At 38.9% G+C, this 22997-nt stretch overlaps 2 protein-coding genes across 2 annotated transcripts; both read left to right on the top strand.

Annotated features, from left to right (window-relative positions):
- Positions 1–792: 792 nt before the first annotated feature.
- On the top strand, positions 793–7062 carry LOC143464459 (large ribosomal subunit protein eL21-like). Its single transcript, XM_076962238.1, has 5 exons — positions 793–933; positions 1573–1733; positions 6196–6287; positions 6562–6712; positions 6937–7062. The coding sequence occupies exons 2-5, from the start codon at positions 1584–1586 to the stop codon at positions 7024–7026; spliced, it is 483 nt and encodes a 160-aa protein (XP_076818353.1). The 5' UTR covers positions 793–933; positions 1573–1583; the 3' UTR covers positions 7027–7062.
- Positions 7063–9984: 2922 nt separating this feature from the next.
- On the top strand, positions 9985–22958 carry LOC143451751 (uncharacterized). The gene is made up of 23 exons (XM_076952480.1): positions 9985–11114; positions 11414–11548; positions 14142–14244; positions 14541–15269; positions 15484–15752; positions 15892–16161; positions 16547–16705; positions 18454–18561; positions 18643–18753; positions 18851–18979; positions 19113–19217; positions 19393–19537; positions 19641–19745; positions 19820–19983; positions 20126–20264; positions 20334–20428; positions 20518–20628; positions 20700–21006; positions 21280–21519; positions 21732–21827; positions 21915–22045; positions 22200–22360; positions 22452–22958. The coding sequence occupies exons 1-23, from the start codon at positions 10010–10012 to the stop codon at positions 22626–22628; spliced, it is 5094 nt and encodes a 1697-aa protein (XP_076808595.1). The 5' UTR covers positions 9985–10009; the 3' UTR covers positions 22629–22958.
- The last annotated feature ends 39 nt before the right edge of the window (positions 22959–22997 follow it).

The raw sequence follows: 22997 nt of genomic DNA, 5'->3' as shown, positions 1-22997 counted from the left end.
CGGGCCACTCAGAACCTTCCCGCGGGCCACGGGTTGGACACCTCTGAATTAGAGGAACTGCAGGGACGTAGCCAGAAAATATCTTTGGAGGAGGCGAGATTTTTTTGTGTCATTGATGGTGTAATAAACTTGCTTAGCCTATAATCACGTCAGAGATTACGCAAACTATCGTTAAGAGCTCAATTTTTCACAACGGAACTTTAAAAAATAATTGGATGAAAAACAGTTTTTAACATAACAAAGTTGACAGTAAAAGGTAATTTGTGCAAATATTAACACTATATAATGATTTATTTCGAAAATTTCAACAAAATGCCGTCGTCGTTGGTCGCATGCGACCATGCGCAGTCATATAGTTGCTCAACTGTGGGGTATTCCTTTAAAAAGTTAACCAAATTATAACCGCGTTCAAAATAACGAATAATGTTAGAATTTGGGTCGGCAGACTTGGATCAAACTTGGATGATCGAATGGTCTTTCACTTATGGATCCGTTGAGTTAAAAAGTGATAAAAAGTTAACCTGACTTAAAAACTGATGATTCTAAAAAATGGTTGAAGTGAAGGTCAATCTTTTTCAGTCCTAGGGCTTGTAAGTAGCTATCAAGCTCTCGTATTTTAATTCTGACATCTTTGATGCGAAAACGTATACTGTTTGACCGACTAGCCTGTTGCTACCTCAAACCCCACAAAAACTGAAGTAGTTGCAGACTTGCAGCTTCTTTGAGCATAACTGTGAGGATGACAATAAGACACACTTCATGAGTGAAAATAATATTTTCAAATTTCTGTTGCTGATCGTCAGCGAATAAAGCTTGTATACGTTTATAAACACTCGGTGTCGCATTAACCATCAAGGTTGCATCACGTGACCCACACGTTCTTTTCGAGGAGCCTGGCTTGGGTAAGGTGGTCTTTCAGAAACTGGAAATAATGTAAGGGTTTTTGCTTATTTAGAGTAGCTTATTGAAAATATTTTGAATGCTTATAACTTCAAAAAGTTTATTATTCTTATCTTTATGCTTAAAAGTTGGCCTATTTGTTATGATTATCGTATGAAATCGTTTCCTAGCTTTTCCAACTGGTCCAGATTTGGGTGTCTTGTAGTTTTGCACTCCGATTTGAACGCCCAAATGGTAAGGGGTTATGAGGGGAAAAGGAAATAGATTATGAAGTAATGATATCTCGATACACGATCCTGGTGCGAGAGTGCAAAAGTATAGTGAACCCCTAGATTTCAGATTCTGATGAACATTAAATTTGTCAAGCTATAATTGGGTCAAGCAAAGAATTACCACCTCACATCAGGATCCAATGTTGAAGCATTTATAACACCTTCCCATTTAGTCTTTCATGTTACAGTATTAACATGAAACTCGAATTCTTTACTTGACCCAAATAGTACTGGTACTGTAGCCTGCTCACTCAGCCTGCTGCTGCGGTTGCAGTATTGCTTTGGATCTAATGTTAACATACTGTGTGCATTTGGCTATATTTACAAGACCAGTAATTGTCCAACTGCTACAGTGCAATAGGCTATATTTCAACATTTAAAGTTCTTTTTATCCTTTCAGAAACCATCAAAATGACGAACACAAAAGGATATCGTCGTGGTACACGTTATATGTTTTCTAAAGCCTTCCGCAAGCGTGGAACTATTGGCTTAACTAAATATCTTACTGTGTACAAGAAAGGAGACATTGTTGATATTAAAGGAGATGGTGCAGTTCAAAAGGTTGGTTTTCTTTTTAAAATATAAAAATAATCAAAGTTACAAAAAAGGTATAGATCTGGTTTCGGTTGTGTGGTAACTGCACACAAAAAAAGTCTTCTGAATAAAAAGTTAGCACACTACCCAAGTTATAACTTTTGTTGCATCTCATTCTTGTTGTTGTACGGGATGCATGATTTTTTATAGCTACTGTATCAATGACTTGCAAATAAAATAAATATAAATCATTAATTCAGCATACAGTTTCTTTATGCATGTATCTAAATGCTGAAGCTTGCATATACGTAAGTATATGTAAGTTTATAAGTAAGTGGCATTTGAATATTGACTAAGCTAACTTAAACATTTGGACATGAGATGAACAAAATTTTTTTCCATATATTCCTATTAAATTATTTGAAATGATGTTACCATGGCCCTTAAAAACTGTCAGTCCGGTTTCGCCTTAAAACAATTTTTCTCATTTCTATTCGGCTTGTAATTCACTTAACTGTGCATCGGCTAGTCATGTTTTCACTTATCCACTCTTGCAGAAGCAGATCTAACTGTTAATTAATTTTATCAAGTTAAGGAATAAGTTTCCCATTTCTTTCAATTGATGATACAATTACATAAAACCATTTCCCACCTATATATACCCTCGAAGCTTGCTTCTAGTTTGTTTACGAGATATTACTTGATTCAGCATGCACCAATAATCTGCTATGCTATTAATTGCAGTAGAACCTCGGTAAGCCGACCACCCGCGGGAGAGCAGTGAAGTGGTCGCATTAGTTGATTTCGTACTAAACTATGACGTCACAATTGCGTACAGGGCTGTATTGCTTGTATAGCCTAGAGTTAGATCCTAGGGTATAAAACGTGTTTTTGTGATCCTGTTGTATGTGAGGCATACAAAATATTCATTTAATATGTAGGCGTTGTTGCGCCACGCGTCTGATAAATGCGATAAGGATTAATCACTTTGTACTGTACTTCAAGAATTCTTTGATAGATGCTTGTGTCACGGGATTATTTTTATGCACCTGTTTTGTAGACACCACATTATACACCGTCTTTTCTTTGCATTGTGTTGTTTTTATGCATGTTCACGGTCTGCCGTGTTTTACTTGTTTATGTTCTTTTACTTGTTCTTGTACACCTGTTTTTATCAAATCTCTTGTGACGTCTCACGTAGTTACCCCAAAGGCTAAATTAGTATCGTGTTTTACGTTCCACGTTGATTCCTTCATCGCGTGGAATTTGTTTGGTGTAGTACTGTGCTCGGCTGGGCGACGGTGGTCGGCAGTTACGTTTTGGGTTTTAGTGAGAGATGATCGTTTTTATTAAGTAAAATGCCATTAAAAGTTAACAAGGCAAAACCGGCTAAGTGACTAGCCGTTAGAGCGGGAAGATTCCTGGCTAAGGAAAAGTTTGGTTACAATTGGCGAGCGCGCCAGGATCCCGCAGTCAATGAAACTATTCCCATAAACGTTTGGAAGTTTCACGATGTCCAGCATCTATTTTGCTATTCCGCCGCCAAAATATGAGCCCAACGAAGATTTCCTAAGCTTTTTCAACCGCTTCGACGCTTATTGTACGATGATTGAAGCGAATCCTGCTTTAAAGAAACATCTTCTAATTAACAGCTTGGATGAAGATTTAAGCTGGGATGTACGAGGCAGAGACTTGTCGCTTTTCGACTTGGAGTACGATGAGTTGGTGAAAAGAGGTACCGAAGCGAGGCAGCCCATTTGTTCTACGGAAAGTAACAAATGTCGAGTATTAAATGGGACTCAATTCGATGCCGACAGAGCAATATCTTCGTTGGCTTTCGTTGTACGAAAACGTATATGTGCGGTAGAAGCTGCTGAAACTCCCGCTCCCGAAGAGCAGGCTGCTGAGTCTGCTCCAGCCGAAGAAGCTGCTGAAACTCCGGCTCCCGAAGAGCAGGCCGCTGAGTCTGCTCCAGCTGAAAAAGCTGCTGAAACTCCCGCTCCCGAAGAGCAGGCCGCTGAGTCTGCTCCCGCTGAAGAAGCTGCTGAAACTCCCGCTCCCGAAGAGCAGGCCGCTGAGTCTGCTCCAGCAGAGCAAGCTGCTGAAACTCCCGCTCCCGAAGAGCAGGCCGCTGAGTCTGCTCCAGCCGAAGAAGCTGCCGAAACTCCCGCTCCCGAAGAGCAGGCCGCTGAGCCAGCTCCAGCAGAACAAGCTGCCGAAACTCCAGCTCCCGAAGAGCAGGCCGCTGAGCCCGCTCCGGCCGAAGAAGCTGCCGAAACTCCCGCTCCCGAAGAGCAGGCCGCTGAGTCAGCTCCAGCAGAACAAGCTGCTGAAACTCCAGATCCCGAAGAGCAGGCCGCTGAGTCTGCTCCAGCCAGCAAGCAGCTCATTTGGGGCGTAAGTTTGTCTCGGTACGATCACGAAGTGAGCCAATCGAGTGATTTTTGTGCAGTGGAGTCGTCAGCGACACCAGGGGACGGATGTTCACCAAGCTGGACGGTCGGTTTGGGTTGCGTGGTGCTCATCAACAACGGAGCGCCAAACGATTAACAAGGAGCTACGAACGATGGTCGTTTACCCGGATGTTGAATAACTTTTCCGGGGCCGGAAAAGAACTGGACTGGGGGGGGTGTCACGGGATTATTTTTATGCACCTGTTTTGTAGACACCACATTATACACCGTCTTTTCTTTGCATTGTGTTGTTTTTATGCATGTTCACGGTCTGCCGTGTTTTACTTGTTTATGTTCTTTTACTTGTTCTTGTACACCTGTTTTTATCAAATCTCTTGTGACGTCTCACGTAGTTACCCCAAAGGCTAAATTAGTATCGTGTTTTACGTTCCACGTTGATTCCTTCATCGCGTGGAATTTGTTTGGTGTAGTACTGTGCTCGGCTGGGCGACGGTGGTCGGCAGTTACGTTTTGGGTTTTAGTGAGAGATGATCGTTTTTATTAAGTAAAATGCCATTAAAACTTAACAAGGCAAAACCGGCTAAGTGACTAGCCGTTAGAGCGGGAAGATTCCTGGCTAAGGAAAAGTTTGGTTACACTTGTTTTAGTGCAATTGCTGAAATTTTGTACATACCATTTTGAATGTCGTACTCAGAACCTATGGAATATGGGCAATGTTTTTTCTGAAACAGTTTCATATCTTTTACATGTTTTAAAATCAGTTAAAAACTTGAAAAATAAGGACTGTCGCTCCGGATTCACTTGCAGCATTCGTATGCCGTGCACTAACCCAGTGGTTCTCAACATTTTATGGTTTGTGATCCTCAAAGTCTGTGGCTCCCAGCTGATCAATAAAAAATATAGATTGTTGATTGCAAAACACTTTTCACTTGACTGCTATGTGTGCAGTAATTAATTTTGCACAGCAAGTACAAGCACAAAAACGATACTGTGTGTAAAAATAGCAAAAATACTGTGTGTAACATAATTACTAATTTCGTAAACCTGATGTCAAATGAGCTTGGGCTGGTATTTTTCTTAAATTAAAAGCTTTTGGGTTCTGCCATTTCATAATGGCTACTTTGATTTTTGTAAATGACAGAATAGAATGCCACTAGCACATTTCATGTCATTCACCTTATTGTTTGAGTTTGTTTAAATGCTGTTAATTATTGTAGTCGGACTCATTTTATCGCTTTTAACTGTTTTGCATCAACAATCATTTTACGATACTGTTTCGTGATTTTTTACTGACCGTAGTGATGTATTTTTTACTGTCTCATATTTTAATATTGCATGTTTTAAACCCCAGGTCTAGGAGATCTGCTATTATCTTCCCATTTATTGTGTGTTTGCTGGACTGCTATTTTTGTTACCATGGTTAGCATTTTATTTGTTTCCACAAGAGCAGTGATAAAAAATAGTTGACACTACACTGTTAGAATTAAAGAAAAAATGTGTCTGGATGGCCGTTTTCTCATACTTCCCATTTTCTCCAAACATGATTACTCACTCAATGTATATGACAAACAAGAAATAATTTTCTTTTTGACGCTCATACCAAAATTTAACTGTGTATAATAAAACTTGCACTACAAAACTGTGCACATAAAACTTCGTGAAATGACTACAATGTCAAGTGGCATTTGGAGCAAGGCGAAAAACATTTTTATTGTAACAACAAATACAAAAACAGTGGGTGGTTGCAGTCCCGGTTATAGAATTAGAATCAACACGTTTCTGGTTGCAATGGTCAAAAGCAACTTCCCCACCATCGCAGTGGTTAAATTTTTAAGGTTATGTTGTGAATAATAAAGCCAATAAAGTGATTGAAGTGCCTCATAAGAATACATTACACGGGCGGTTTTTCACATTTCTATAAACGAAATTGATTTTTTTTTTGTTAACTTTGCTGACTGCTGTTTGTGTGTATGCAGAAAATTTATTTACAGAACATTTGAAATTTTATCAATTTTTAAGTTTATTCTTACAGCTGTATTACTCTTAGAATTTATTTGAAATGCGCATTTTCATAGGGTATGCCACACAAAGTATATCATGGAAAGACTGGTCGAGTGTTCAATGTCACAAAACACGCTGTTGGTGTTATTGTCAACAAGCAAGTAAAGTAAGTAGTAGGCGTACATAGAAAATCATGCAATTGTTAGTGAGTTGGTCAATGAGTTGTATACTATCATGCTTTTATTTCTTGTATGTCTAACCTAAAATTTTTAACTCCATTTCTTTAAGGATTGTGTTTGATAAGGGTCCAAGTAAAATATTAACTGCTTGTTCAGAAATATTTATAGTGACTTTTCTTGTTAATACTAAACTTTGTGCCAAACCGATGATAGAGTCGGTTAATGCTAACATTGTGGTAAAGTTCTTTGTATTGGTCACAGGGGTAAAATCTTAGCGAAGCGCATAAACGTTCGTATCGAGCATATACGGCACTCCAAATCGAGGTTATCTTTCCTCACTCGTGTTCATGAGAATGAAAAGAAGCGAGCTGCAGCGAAGCAGACTGGTGTGCGGGTAGAACTGAAACGCCAAGTAAGTCAGCAATTTGGGATCTGAATTTCCTACTAATACCATTCAGCTAATTATCTCTCCCGTTATGACAGAAGTTTTTGATTTTGAGGTGACTGGTAACGTTGTGTTGCTGTATAAACAGCTATACTAAAAAGTCACTAAAAATGTACAGTTTATTATAATACATAAACTACCACAAGTTGCCAAAAACAGTCATTTTAAGGCTCCATTTGTTTTCTTTTCAGCCACAACAGCCACGGTCAGGTCACTTTGTTCGTGGCGGCGGAGTGGAACCAGAATTGGTGGAGCCAGTGCCATGGCAATTTATTGCATAACTGGCGTCTTTACATCAATAAAACGATTGTATAAAGCTTTGTGTTTTTTTAAATACCGAAATCACGCTAACACATTTGTAGAACTTTAAACATTAGCGAAACTGAGCAAAATGCAAACACTTGCATGCCATTTGAAAATAGTATATGACAGAATTTAGCTGGACATGAATGTAGTGAGGCCCTTGTATATGACAGGTAGTACAACCAATTTTTATACCGAAAAGGTGAAAATTTTGTCTTCATAACTGATAACTTTTGACCAATTGCATTTTATTGCGTTTGCAACTGTACTGCAAAATACTAAGCATGTTATAGAAATCTAACCATTAGGTCAGAAAATCTTCTTTTTTCGATAAAATGTGAAAGATAGAGTGACACTTTAGGCAACACACATGTTAAGAAAGTCTTAAAAGACACAAGAGAAAAATAGTTAGTGTGTTATTACTGAAAAGTAGGGCGATTATTTTTTGACCTAAAAAACGAAAGTTTTTGACCTAAAAATTGAAAATTTTGACATTAAAAAACTTTTTTTTGACATATGAAGAATTCAAGTAGTTAAATTACGCATTATTGTACAAAAAGTAAAAATTTATTGTGGTAAAGAAGGGCAAAAATGTGAACACAGACCTAGCCTATTCTGAAAAAGGATATGAGCTAATTACAAATCACTGCCAAAAAAACTGCAACAAAAACTGTTCAATACATTTGTCTAAGCACTCTAGACTAAAGATACATGATGTATAATAATCGCCCTACTGATAAGTGTAGTACGGCTTGTAGAACCCACGAAAATAGAAGCAATTCTGGCAAGTACGGTTTGGGTTTTTACGAACTAAAAAACGTTGTCTAGCCTTTTATGGAGGACACCTGACTTTCTTTTTTGAAGGCCGTTAGGAAAATGTGTTGATTGCTAATTTATACCACGATTTGGGCAGCTAGCGATTTCCCCAGGCTACACCAGAGATAAGGCATTTGAAAACTTTGCCAAAGATTTTTAGTTCGGATTCTTATTACGAAGTTCGGATTAATCTGCCGCTGGGATTGAGGAACAGACTTGATTATATTTCAACTTTATAAAACCTTGCGCGATGAACTACCGTCGGGTGGCGCCCGTTTGTCAATCTTTTACGAAACGGCAGATTTGATTTGTGGAGAAGCATTTACACAACGCCTAAATGAAAACATACCCCTATTCCTTACATCTAAACAGCCAAGCATAAGATGATCTCCAACTCATTTTCAAACAAGAAATTCCAACGCTTGATTAAAAATGTGTCTCATACATGTAGACGGTTTTAAAAAGTATCTTGCTCGGCCGTTGATTAAAATGGCGCACGTTTACAAGGTTTAGTATTTGTCACAAAGCCGTTGATAATTCAATTACATCAGTATTTTAAAATTTTTACCTCGGTTAAGCGTGGTACATAGGCTGCTATACCAGACAAAGGTTTTTTTATATGTAATAGTTTGTGGGAAATGTTCGGCATTTGGTCATAACAAGCCAACAGTATTTTACTCAAACGATGCTTCCAACATGGCAGAAGACCAGCCAGTGTCATGAGAACTTCTTCGATCGATTTTCGACTTGACATGGTGTCTTCGCTTTATCTCTTCCCACGTACAAAGCCATTGACCCGAGGTCAAGAAACAAATAAAATAATTAAGAAACTTCCCGCGGGACACGTTAATTTGCGACCTAAAAACGCATTCAACTCTTTCACTTTTTATTGTGCCAACGCAACTCGTCCAACCTGCCACTCGTTACGGCGATTGTAGTTTGGAATAATCACAGCTGTGGATGCAGTGGAAAATATGTACCTGCTTCTGTTCAACATGTCTATTGAGGAGGCTGCCTGTCTTTCTGTACAGTTGCACGCTTAATGGTTGCAAGTATGACGTGCATACGGTAACACGACGTGTGATGAACATGTAATCGCATTATAAAAGACTTGCGAGGAGGGCTGAAGACAGTAGCCTGCTTTTTAAGCAGGAGACACGAGTTTACGGCGCTACTATGTAAGACTTTTCAAACTATAGATAAGCTTAATGCTTGATTTAAATCTCAATAATAGCCTATACTTGTGGAGTTTAAAAACACGAATTGAAAACGGTCACGGCCTATCTACGCTGGAGTATCGTCGTTCGAGAAACCTGTAAAATAAATCACCTTAAGCTATCTATCCTAAACTTATCATTTTCAAGCAATGATCGGAATCTTCTCAGTCGGAATGTCTGAAGTTAACTCTGAGGTAAATTTACTTTATTTTGGTTTACCAGCTTGAACGTCGCTAAAACCTTGGCTACTTGTAAAATCTCAATTAAGTTATATTACGCGTGTGCAAGCGTGTCGCTTCTTTGTCGCATTATTTTCTGTTAGTTATACAAAAATTCGACAAAACGACCCGTTTCAACGAAAACTGATGAAGTGGTGTTTGGTTACGTAGACAAAATGCCACGCCATCAGTTGATGCGATTCGCTTGTTATTCAAAAGTGCTAATATGATGAAGTTTAAAAACGTTAATTTTTAACAGACTGGTTTGCAACAAACTACGAGGCAAAATAAAACGTCAATAAATAGCGTTCTGTTGGTTCAGCGTCTGCGAACGATACATAAAAATTCGTCACAAAAATGTCACCGTGCTGCCGTGAGATTTGTTGCCGTAGTGTGATGTTCTTACTGAGATCCGGCGCTAAACTGTTGAAAACGAAAGTGGTTTTCTATTACTAATTGCATTTCGTGATCTATCGTACCATTTCTCGCAAAACATCTTTTCACTGCGGGCATAGGGAGCGCTCGTCTTTATTAAGAGACAGCACATAGTAAGCACCTTGTCACGTGCCTTTGTAATATGTCGTGTTTAGCTTTGTCCATGCAGTACAGTGCTATCCTGGTATGCAGACATAGTTAGTGGTGTTGATTCTAGCCGTTGAGGGTATACACTAGATCAGTTGATTATTGTTCTTCCAAATATACAGGTATGTATGGTTAAAATGAACGAACAGCCGTATTCCGGGGTTATTTTGAAACATCGGATTGATGAGGCTGCGAACGGCCGAAAATCGACTTCCTTTGCTCGGTCAAATCACATTTTGGTGTCGAGCAGTTGTTTCTCAACACGACAAAGAAATCGCTCTGTTGAAAAGCGATCCATCGCAGATTTGCCCCTCCCTCCACCACCACCTCCGCCCCCTCTAGATGAAGACCCTTTTATTTTACCAACAGTCGCGCATTTTCGACACAATTGTGAAAGTCGGAATGACACCCCAGACGTTACAGCGGCAAATTCATGCGATGAAGAAAAGATTATTACGTACGTCGAGTGTGACGTCATCAGTAAGCTTCAAGTAGCGCATGACGTTACCACTTTAAAATCGCCTTATCAACAATCACGTGACACCGAAAATCGCGTTGGTCTAGACTGCACGGTTGCAAGTTCTAGGAAGGCTTTAACATGGGAAAAAAGGAGGAAAACTAACAATTGTGAAGACTATGAAATAGTGGGAGGCAAAACACGAGTGTTTTCGCCAACCCGCAGAAGCTCACGAGAAAGCGTTTCGAAAAGGGATTCAATTACCATCGATCAAACTGAATGTCGCTTTTGCGATCAAGTCATAAATAAATCCTGCAAGAAAAGCAGCACTAAGAAGCGGTCTGAGCCAGTAACTGAGCAACGTAAGCCACAGCAGTCACACAGCAAAGTGGAGAGCCACGATCCAAGTCAACAGAACCGATTCCGGTCGCCACGGCCTACATCGCTCTTCAAACCCGGCCAACCGAAAATATTTTACCCCGATCATCGGATCTCGTATCCCAGCAACACTGGGGCTATCCAACAGCTGGCGGAGCACCACGCGAGATCGAAAAGAGCGGAAATGGGTTCTCAATACGGACAGGCGGAAAAGGAGAAGGAAACGAGACGGAAAAGAAGACCACTTCCTCCGATTCCGAAGAACGCGAGGCGTACGAAAGACGTCGGAGTAATGACACCCGGAAATATGGATGACCGAACAATGATGCTTAATGACGTATTTAGCCTCAACAGTGCTACGCCTATGACATTGGCATCAACGCTGACGGTATTGGCAGGTAACGTATTAAATCTAAACGTAGACTTAAACGACACCCATACAGGCTATAGCAAGAATTTTCAATTGATACGTTTCGTTATATCTCAGATGCACTTAATTTTTTATTTAAAAACGTACCAGGATATTGATTTCAATGCGTGGAACGACGTTTACAGAGACCGCTCCATTACTTCGTGGATACATAACATGTTTAAGCGAAAAAATCTCATACTCTGCTACCCCTATGGCCTGTACACACCAAGACACAAACAAGATTTATGTTAACTCACATAAAATTTTACAACCGTCTATTTGCAGACCGTAAAAATTCTTTGGATTCGTCTGAAACTCGCTACAGACGAAGCTCGCGCAAAAGTTGCAAGATATTCTTGCTTTTAATCCCGACCCTCATTGCCATTGCTACTACAACCATTCTAATACTCTTTTTGCTTGGTGAGTATAGAAATATGAACATGCATTTGATAGTTAATATTTAGTAATTTATTATGAAAAAGCATTCAACGAGTGGCCTGTACGATAAGCGAAAGAACTTGTTAAACAATTTGGCTTCTCTTTAACATATATTTTTGGAGGTAATAAGTTTAGTCTATAAATAGTCAATATCAATAGTCTATAAATGCAAGTGTAGTATTTTGAGTAACATGTGATTATTGGTGATATTTGTGAGATTGCTTTGGTGGGTTAGGCCTACATAAGTTTATCACTTTTGATGAAATCATCATGCTTTGAAATTTGCTGACAAATCCTGCAGAAGTCATAGCAAACGATATTTTTCACGCAATTATGTCCACAGTTATATTTATTTTTGTCAATGTTAACCGGGTCTTTGACTAAATACAAAATAATTTACCACTTTATACCGTTCACTCGTTCATGCGCGTAACAATAATTGCGTCTACAAAGTTGCAAACGCCTAATAAATATACTTTGTTATTTAATCACTAATTTGATTTCAAGCCGCCTAAGTGATAAACAGACATTGTACGAAGCTTTTCCTTAACGAAAATGGATAAATGGTGTTAAAGCCACGAAGAACTAACGCTTTAGAAGAGTATCGGTAACCGGAATTCCCCGTTAAGCGTCTCTTTTTGATCGATCGACTTTTATAGCAATCGATGGGCGGTTGCATCGGGCCGTTTCAGTTAGTTCTTTTTGAATTAAAAAGCGATCGTTTGAGAAAATATGAGTTATATTGCTGTGTAATGATGACTGCGTTTAACTACTTGAAATTTTTCTGTGTTTATAAATGGGTCTGATTTTCTAAATCGTGAACAACGCTATACCATGACTGACAATGCTATATGATGTCTACAACCAAGCTATCATGAACATAATCCCCATGAAACATGTATAAGTAGCCAAGACAACTTAAAAACTCTCGGTTTCAATTAATTCGAACAATACTGTATTTAGTATGTAAATATTGAATATGTAAATGAGCAGAAATAACGCAGTAAGCTATTACCAGGTAACCTGTTTCGAGTTCTTTCAATATTTAATTCAAACGAAACAACTTTAACTTGTAAAAGATAGAAGCATATTTGGCAGCATGATTCATCAACTTCAACAAGGAAGCTGTAAGTTACAAGGATGACATAATTTCAAGATAATTTTCATAATTTCATGCTTGCAAGAGTATTGGCAGATGGCATCTTGTACGGAGTATGATATAAAAATTGATTTTAAACGTTTTGTGATTGGCCGACACAGTTGCAAATACATTTGCGGTGTATAATCTTTATAACTACTTTGCTTAGTAATCCGTCACCTCTGTCCAGACTATAGCGATTAAACCGATTACGAAACATTTAATCTCAATATTACAAAACCACTTGTTCGACGATTGTTGTTGTTTAATTTAACAGTCTATGGAAAAATAATAAGTAAAACGATCTTATCGCTATTATTGTTTGACTACGTCATCATAAACAAAGCTTTTTGCCAGCCTAAGCATTACGTAATAGTTGATATTTCATTATGTTAAAACTGCCTGGAAGAGTTTTATTAGTCACATTAAATCTTTCGAGTTTACGTTAGGCTAAATTTCCATTAGTGCCGCGAAGGACCTTAATCAGAGCTCGGAAGTTTGAAGCTTGTGATGTCATAATGCCTTTTATCGACCGTGAAACAGCTAACGACTTTGCCCTCTAAAACCAAACAAGAAAAAGATGCCCCCTAATCTAATTTCTTTCGACTCTTCGCCGAGTTGACAAAACCTTGTCAGTCTTATGGGATTATCGATCTGTAAACGTAATGGAATGAATCGTTTTTCCTGGCCTATTTCACCCTGGTACGGGAGCCCCACTATTATTTTGAATTTTTCGGTTATTTTTGTTTTTATCGGTAGTTTGGGTTTTAATTTGTCTTTATGTTGTATAAGATATGTTAAAACTACCTTGATGAATTATGGCATCACCTCATGCGTGAGCAAACTCGTCAGAAAAAAAGAAAGGGATTCCCAGTATGACGGCGTCAAGCAATTTGGCATTCGTGGGTTGGGTTTTGACATTTTTTGGGTTAAGTCCTAAAGTTCTGTGGATTGGGTTTTGAACTTTTGTGGGTTGGGTCTGATGCCAGCCGAAGGTTATAACTGCTGATGATTAATCTGCAAATTCTTGTCAAGCTTCCGGTCACAGCAGGGTTGAAAGGTTAAGTTTGCTATGACCCGATCGATTGTTTTTGTCTGAACAACATTTACAAAACTCTGTTTATCAATCTTAATGTTTGTCGGCGTCTCCTGTGACTTAAAAGAAAAATAACAACAAAAGCCCAGAAATTATTGCTTCTTTTTAAGCGATGAATGGCGCCATGCAAGTTTCTGCTTATTGTTATGACAACTGCAGGCGCCGCTTTGCTCAAAGCATCGAGTCAGCAATTTAGTTGTGTCCGGCATATAAAAACAAACACTATCATAATAAATTTAAACGTATAATTTTCTCAATGCGTTTGTATTCTTGCCCTTTGTTAGGTGTGACCTACTTAAGCTCTTACGCAATTCATTTTTTAATAATTACGTGTTATTTAGGTGTCATTGCAACGTCGCCACCGGAAACAAAGTTGACCAATCATGTTATACATGAAGGAAGCAATGACCCAACGGTGGGTTCGCCAAACAAGGATAATGACAGGTAAAATGAAAACTGGGCTGAAACGAAAGTAGTCTGGTCAAATAATTCTATCATTATAAACGACCGTTTGATTTTTCTGTTTGGATAATTATTAATTTAGTCTCGATTTGTGTTCCATTACCTACAAACATCTATTGTTTTCCATTTTGTTTTCTGTGTTATTGCCGCAGTCGTAGCTAGTACAAACTTTATCTGTTGCGTTGTTTTGAGCCCCTACAATTATCCCTAACGACCCCGTTTCACCTTTTCGCTCATTATTTGTTCAGCGATGACGTCAATTGAAATTTGTTTCCTAGTAATCGATCGCGGGAGAATAATTCGCAAGACAAAGAAAGGGATGAGCGCGTTTCAATGAGTTTATCTGTTCCCGGTACAACACCTACTCCTTCTAAGATTTATGAACCTGATGCGACTCCTGGAAACAACCCCACCACCAAACTGTTTGCAGTTGCCCGCCGCGACTCGCCCCGTCATAACCCAAATCCTTTCCCAGACTCAAATAACAGAACCGCGAAAAACGTGGAGAAGGGGAAAACACCGACCAAGAAGATTCCAGGATCCAACTCCGCAAAAGGTAAAAAAAAGAAGAACAGGAGAAAGAAACAGGAGAATGTGATGAAGCGTAAAGATCAACAAAAGAAAGGAAAGACCCATCGCGATAACCGCGAAACATTCAGGACTTCATCGGAGCGGGAAATCCTCCTGAACGCGGGTTCCACTCAACTCCAAGATGACCCAGAGACGTGGACAACCTCTTACCCAACATCCTCCTCAATCGCCTCCGTCGTGGGCTCACGCAGTTCCTTAAAGATCCAACGAACAAACGAAAGCATCTATAATAGAACTGAAGATGTGTTCACCACATCGATCCCTGTTGATGACGACAGGGCGACGAAAGATGCGGAAAGGATTTTGCCGAAAATGGGAAGTCAAGAGATTTTGCGGTTAAAAGTTGATCGAGCGAATAGAAGAAATGATGTGGAGAAAAGTGATAAAATTGGTGAAGATTCCTCATACGATTACGCGTAAGACGCAACATGAACATTTGTTTAATTTTTAAAAACTTTTTTTATTAAACTTTTCGAAAAATGAATTCTTAATTTAGTTGAAATAAACACTGATTTTTGTCACCATTTCTATCGTATAGAATTATATATGACGGATAAAACAAACCAACGCGTAAATGCAAATATATAAGTTTTATGTTGACGAAACTCTTGAACATAAAGATATTTGTAGGAGCAATGACAATGACGAAACACAAGACTACCCCGAAAGGAACGAAACCCAAGTATTGTCTGAGTGTGACGTTATTCCTGATGCAAAGTGTGACGCAGTTCTTCCTTACCGTATGACGTCGGGTAGCTTGAATCGGAGTTCTGTGACGGTGTCAATGGTTGATATTCTATCCAGCAATATCAAATCATTGGAGAATGTTCTGGAAAACAGGGTCATGGAATCAGCTGTACGTTTCTTGTGCGCGCTTCAATACGACAAATGTTCACCAGGTGGGAAGATCGCTGGGTATATAGTTGTAAGGTTGTTTGCTAATTCAATAAATATCACTTGCAAAATTACAGATATTCATATAAGCTTGAACTACCATGTCTCTTATACGTAAAGCAATTACTACTATTTTAAATACAGATCAAGCAAGCGTTGAACTCCCTTGCAAATCCTGGTGCATCACCGTCCTCACTAAATGCTTGGATAATTTTGCTCTGGGTACCATCAGCGGCCTACGTCATCAAAACGTGGTAACAAAGCACGTCACCTCAGGAAAAAGAGTTTCCAGAAAGAATGAAAGAGTGGAATTAGCTGCCTCTGTTTGCGAAGACGTTCTCTCCTACAACGACCGTATGACGTCACAAAAATGCATGGATCTTTCAAACGAGAGAAACTTCATGATAACCACAGGTTAGCGATAAGATATATTCGTGGTGTTTTTCGCAATCAAGAGTTATGCTGTTCAGATTTAAGAAGTATTGCAGTTCAAGTAGTTGCAGCCAATGACAAAAGTTGGAATTATGTTTCATATACTCATATATATAGTATTTTGTTGGTAGCAATAAGCGATAAGCTGAGGTTTTTCCGGGTCAGATCTATCGCCTTTGCCGGCTAAGTATTAACACATAGACGGGTTGAGAGAAGAGATACGAACTTTGCAATTACATACTGGCCTACATACTTGAAGTGCTTATATACTGTGCGCTGCATAATGTCAACTGATTCCACTTAAGATACAAAGTGTTTAAATCTTCTTGAATGCGGAAACCGCAATATTGTTCACTTCTTATCTTAGAACCAAGCACCACATTTCCAACCAGCTCTTCCACTACGCTTATGACGCCGTCTTGTGGAGCGGAAAGATTCCTTTGTCGTCATGGGTCTTGTATCGACACTTGGTGGCGTTGTGACGGATTTAACGATTGCGGAGAATGGGAAGATGAAAAAAATTGTGGTGGGTTTGAGACGCTTGAAAATTGCTTAGTTAGATGCAGCCTGCTGATGTTCCAATGCACTTAGCGCAGTTTTGCTTTTGCGCTTAATCTTTTGTCAGTGACGGAGCTTTACGACTTTTTTTCCAAAAACTTACAAATAAGTTCATTTTAGTTTGCTTACGGGCAACAAATAAAGATAAATGAGTAATTTGCAAAGAGGCGATTGGGGTAATTTACCGGCAAATACTCCTTTGATTTGCTCCTTAAAAGCTCTATTTGGGTGTCCTGGACCAGGAGAGTAATTTGACTTAAGAGGATTACCCTAATTGCTCGAAAAGTCGTTTGTTTGTACAGGTGTCGGGTTGTTCCAATAAAATTTAACCACATTTGCAAGCGATTGCAAGGCGAAAATTACTCGTAAACATATCGATTGCAAAATGAAACATGGAAATATTATTTCACCTATCGGGTGAAAATCGGTTTATGTATAATATAAATTTTTCAAACTACATGGAGTTTGAGGAGTTTTCTTGTAGGAAACTCGTTTATTTAAATAACATATGCACTAAAAATATTTATTTGTTTACGGGCAAGGGCACTGTTATATGCAGTGATAGGTTTTTAAAGTTTTGTTATCTATTATTTACAGCTAATCTACTAAGCTTTGAATTTGTTGTGATGCTGTGAGATCAAAAACGTACGTCAATTTAAACACAAGATAAAATTCACCGCAACCTAAGTATATCCATCAAACCAAACCAGCATAAAAACGTATACAAGCACTTCAATTAACTGTATTTTTGGGGTTTGTTGGACAATTTTGATTAAATCGTGCCAATAAAAAAAAATGTTGTCGTGCTTTCGCATTATTTTATGAATTAGGATGATTATAAGATATATTTTGACTCGTCATTTTGCATTTTTTGCCAAGTTTACAAAGTAAGTTACCATGATCTTTTAGTCAATTGTCCTTTGTCAACTTTACTTTGTGATAAAGGTATACGCCCACTATTTTGTTAGTTGCGCTACTTTCACGCATCTTGTGGAAATTGGATTAATTTTACTCATCAAAAGAAAGCCAGATTTTTATGAAGTCAAGTGCGCATTTGTAGTTGAAGTGCATTATAGGATATTAGAAAAAACAGCAATAAAAAATATACCTTCGTAAAAGGTGTTAGGCTTAAGAAAACCTTTAATAAAGATGTCATGTAACTGTGCCGGCTTGGATCTTTTAGATCTTAGATCGTAATTGAGCCTTGTTATGTGCAATTATATGCTATTAAATCACCAGCATGAAATTTTTAATGAACAACCTTCGACGAAAATAAGAGCTTAGTAAGCTGTAAAAAAACAGATGGAAGTGTTAAATCCTGACATGGGCCAACTAACATGATTCAATAAACTCTGATTTCTTTGAAGTAATTTTTAAGGGTTTTAGGTGCATTAGCGTGATGATTCATTTCTGACCAATTTTGCTTTGCTATGTGTTATAACATTTGCCTCTTCATTAATAAATAATTAAGCGGTAACTTGATGTTTTAAAGGGATGGTTGCGTTTGAAAAACACTTTTATTGGTTCGCTTTCCTAGACTATTACAATTTCACTCTCAAAGGCAAAATGTCTATCGATTAAAAACTTGCTTTTGATAGAATCCTTAAATAACCTACGTCGTTGAATTATACATTTTGCTGTATACGTTTATTACGGTTTTGATCTTTCTTAATTTGGTTTTATATGAAATCATTTCTATGTTTGGTTTTTGAACAGTGTGTGAATATGATGAATTTCAATGTTCCAGCGGACAATGCATATCTCGCGGTCAAGTTTGTGACGGGTTTCACGACTGCTCCGACAGAAGCGACGAACGAAATTGTGGTACGACCCCTAAAACATTACAGGAGCTCCATTGATTTATTTCAATTGGCTGAGAAATTAAATTTAATTCACAATTTACAGACATCTGTGCTGGAAATCTGACCAACTGCGGAAACAAACAATGCGTTTTATCCGCTTGGTGGTGCGACGGAGACGTAGATTGTAGCAACTTCGCAGACGAAGCTTACTGCAGTGAGGCGACAACGGACAATTTTTTAAAACATTGACAAACATTTTAAGCTTTCCAGGTTTCTTTGCATCTCTTAAAGTAATGCTTTGTTCTTCAAAGGTTGTGAAAGTCGTGGAATGGTTTCTTGTGATGGCGCCCGTTGTATTCCTGGGCGATATATTTGCGACGGCGAGAATGATTGTGACGATGGGTCGGATGAAGCTCTCTGTGAAGAGATAAACGATAGACGTAATTATTTTGTGATTTGTTTCGTAGTTAGCTTCTTTTTCTTGCTAAAAATACCTCTAAAAGTGGTAATTTAGAATTAGTAGGCTACAAATTACGCGATTATCAAACCTAGATTTTTCGCCACGTATTTTAGGATGTGCTCCGTGGATGACAATGTGTAACCAAACCTGCGTATCTGTGACGAAACAGTGCGATGGGATTCTTGACTGCAGAAGCGGAGACGATGAAAATCAGTGCGGTAGAAAATTCTATCTATTTTAGTAAAATACTAATAGAACAATTTCCACATTTCCACAGGAAATTTCCTCAACGTCTTTATAGCTTAAAAATACAACAAGTTGTGTCAAGTCTTCATCATGTAGATGGAAGAAAAGAACTATCAGGTTATAATGTGTGCATTGTGTACAATGCAGGTGAATGTGAACTTGTTACCCTAGAGGTTTGTCAACAACTTGCCTACAACGTCACAATGCTCCCCAATTTCGTTGGTCACATGACACAAGCAGAAACCGCGCTCAGCTCCGATTACGTCATGCTATCAACAATAGTTCACACAAGGTAAGGAAATATGTTCGGAAAATTCTTTTATAAAAACATATCCAGTAATAAAATGACTTTATCCAATTACTCTGTGGCATTGCTTTCAATAATTTTATTACAGGTGTCATCCTTTATTGAAAGAACTGGGTTGTGCGATTTTGGTTCCCCCAGTTTCGTTAACCGGTGGCACTTGTCCTCTTGCATCTATGAAGGATAAACGACCTCGGTGAGCAACAGAAAAAAAAACCTTTGTTATCCGTTGGCAAAAGTTAATAGCAACTGATTATTTTTTGTTTCCAGGCTCTTGCCTTGCCGGTCGTTTTGCGAGGAAGTGAAAAGTTCCTGTCTATCCACGCTACACTCTCTGTCATTAAACTGGCCACCTTTCCTCGACTGTACCAACTTTCCAGAGATGCAGAATGACACAAATGATGCCTGCTTTGATACCAACAGCTTGGATAAAGGTGGCCTATAGCATTTTACGGAAGAACATGTACTACTGATATTACCAATATAAACTTGAACGTTAAGAAAACCTTTCTGTAATTGCTTAATGCCTCACCTACGACTGCGATGTTCCAGTGCTGAACAAATTTTTCTTTACAGGAATTTGCGCTTCCGATGAGTTTCGTTGCTTGGGGTCCGGTAAAACTCGCTGCATTGCTATGGCGGCTCGATGTGATGGTAAAGAACACTGTGAAGATGGCTCCGATGAATCTAATTGCGATTGCGCGCAAATGGGAAGGTAAGCGAAGATCTCTATTCCATATAACGTCAAAACATTTCATGCCTTATCATGTTCAATATATGTTAGATTTGAGTGTAGCTCTGAAGACAAATGTATTCCAATGGATTGGGTTTGTGATACACACAACGACTGCGCAGATGGCACAGATGAAATGAACTGCAGTAAGTTATTCAATTTTTTGTACTTGACATTTGACCAACCTGCTCTCTAAATTACAAAGTTAACATAACGCACACTCTTTATTTCTCAGGTGATTGCGCCTCTAATGAAAAAACCTGTGCCGACTACTCGTGTGTGGCAAGCAGGAACTGGTGTAACGGAATTAATGACTGCTCTGATGGAAGTGACGAAACAGACTGCTGTGAGTATATTTTTTTGAACAAACGATACCATACTTTAATAGATGGACTAATCGATGTGTCTCTTTTTCAGTGATTTTAACCCCAAAAAGACAACTTTTCACCCACTCTATGCAATTGCAAGCAAATTCCCACTCCATCCGCAGCTCAGGGGTAATAGTTGGATATGATTCGGACACGTCCAGCTGGTTGCCGTTGTGTGCTGATTCATGGGATGCCTTACTGAGCCATTTGGCCTGCAGTCAGATGGGATTCCGAGATGCTTTATCCAATCAATTCTTTACCTACAAAGTTTTACGTCATCACCAGCCACGTCACTACACTATAACGATAAGAGATAACCACCGAATAAGAAATATACAGGAGGCGTTTATACAAAGGTAATCAGAATAGTTAGTCAGTTACACATAAGCCTACAGTTATTGACTGATATTCGTGTAAACACACAAACTCTAACCAGCAAGCTTGATATCGTAATATAAAAGAAACGTCGTGTATAAACTTGCCTCAAGTGTTTGTTCTGCGTAGATGAGTTGTAACTTTCAATACTTTGCTCCTAAATTTTAGAATGATTTCATCCAAAGTACATACTCAATATTTTCAAAATATTTAATGCCTACCTACATTTAAAATTGTTCCATTGTCTTACTTAGAAAGCAAAAGTGCGTGAGCGAAAAATTCATCGAGATCTCTTGCCGTCCACGTTTTTGTGGACGCCGTCATGACCCAACTGACAACGGTCGCATTTTTCCAAGGATACTGGGTGGCCGCACATCACGTGATAATAAATGGCCATGGATGGCTTCTCTTCGCCTTCCTGGCATGAATCACGTGTGCGGGGCAACTCTTGTGCGTTCGCAGTGGCTGATCTCTGCCGCACATTGCTTTCAGGAGTGAGTCTATCTTAACATGTAGCTTAAACAGCTTAAGTCTGTATTGAGTTGTCGCCATAGACCTTTTCACGTTCAATGCATAAGATACTCTGAAATCCGAAAGGAGACTGTAATAAAACAAATAAAAGTAATGGGCTACTGGCTTAGTTTATGACTTGGGAAAAAGGTTTGATCGAACCGTGGTAATTTGTTGATGCGTTTTTAACAAACAGAAGGAAGGATATCCGAATATGGAGGGCAAGTATCATTGGAAACAAGAGACGCGCACCTGAGGTTTACAACATTTCCAAAATCATTGTTCATACCAGGTCAGTTTACTTGTCTGTTATTATTAAACAAAGTGTTAACAGCAGAATGCTGTCTTTATAACAAACTTAAATAGCTGTCACTCTCAGATATGACTCGCAAGCGGTCGACTTTGATATAGCGTTGGTGAAATTAGCTCGGCCTGTTCGATCATCCAAGCTTACTCCTCTTTGTCTACCCTCTACTTCTTTTAATGCAGGCTCTTACTGTGTTATCGCAGGTAAGTTAAATTTGCAACTTTTTTTGGGATATCAGATTTCATCCAATAAGCATAGACAAACTCTTAAACCCTACAACACAATTGCTTTTAACATTATACCCTCGTCAAGTCCAGTGTTCGGGCGATATGTTGTTGACCATTTCTTGGTTTGCAGGGTGGGGAATCACCGGGAAATCAACGAGAGGCGCGCGCAAATTGCAGGAAGGGTATGTTCACGTGATCAGCAGAAAGTCTTGCCAGACTTATTATCCAAACCACGTAATTTCAACGCGAATGATTTGTGCTGGACAATCAGGAACAGTTGACGCTTGTAGCGTAAGCATAGCGATATTAATTAGTAACGTTAGCATTAATTATCACCAACAGTTGTAAGTTGGTAATTTGATAGCATTGTTATATTCTTTAGGGTGACAGCGGTGGCCCCTTAATGTGTTGGCAGCCTGATCGAGGCCAGTGGCAGCTGGCTGGCGTGACGAGCTGGGGATCGTCGTGCACGCCACATAGCGCGCCGGGAGTTTACACCGACATCACGTATTTTTCAGAGTGGGCTGAAAGGACAATGGAACAACGTGATTTCGGATGACAGCTTAAACAAGGATATCCCTATCAAGGAGGCAGCATGCTCTGAAGGCTTCAGCTTATAATAGCCCTAAAGTTCCCAGGCATTTTTGAATTATAAACGTTGTCAAGGACAGTTGGTTTTAACCGTGTGCAATGCGTGTGTGCCAGATGGTTTTTGAGACGTTGTCTGGTCGGTCGTTTGGCGCGATAACACGACAAAAATATACTGTTTCTTTACATTGAAAGCCGATTGCTATTAGCAAGAAAAGAAATTTGTTATGAACCTTGCAATGAAAACTTACATAAGTCAACTTTAAATGAAGTGCAAGTCATTTTAACAGAAAATAACTGTTCCCATGAAGTAATATTAATCTGCTTATGCACTGTAAGC

Source organism: Clavelina lepadiformis, chromosome 1, assembly GCF_947623445.1.
Source record: "Clavelina lepadiformis chromosome 1, kaClaLepa1.1, whole genome shotgun sequence".
Lineage (NCBI taxonomy): Eukaryota > Metazoa > Chordata > Ascidiacea > Aplousobranchia > Clavelinidae > Clavelina > Clavelina lepadiformis.
This window is presented reverse-complemented; position numbering and strand designations above follow the sequence as displayed.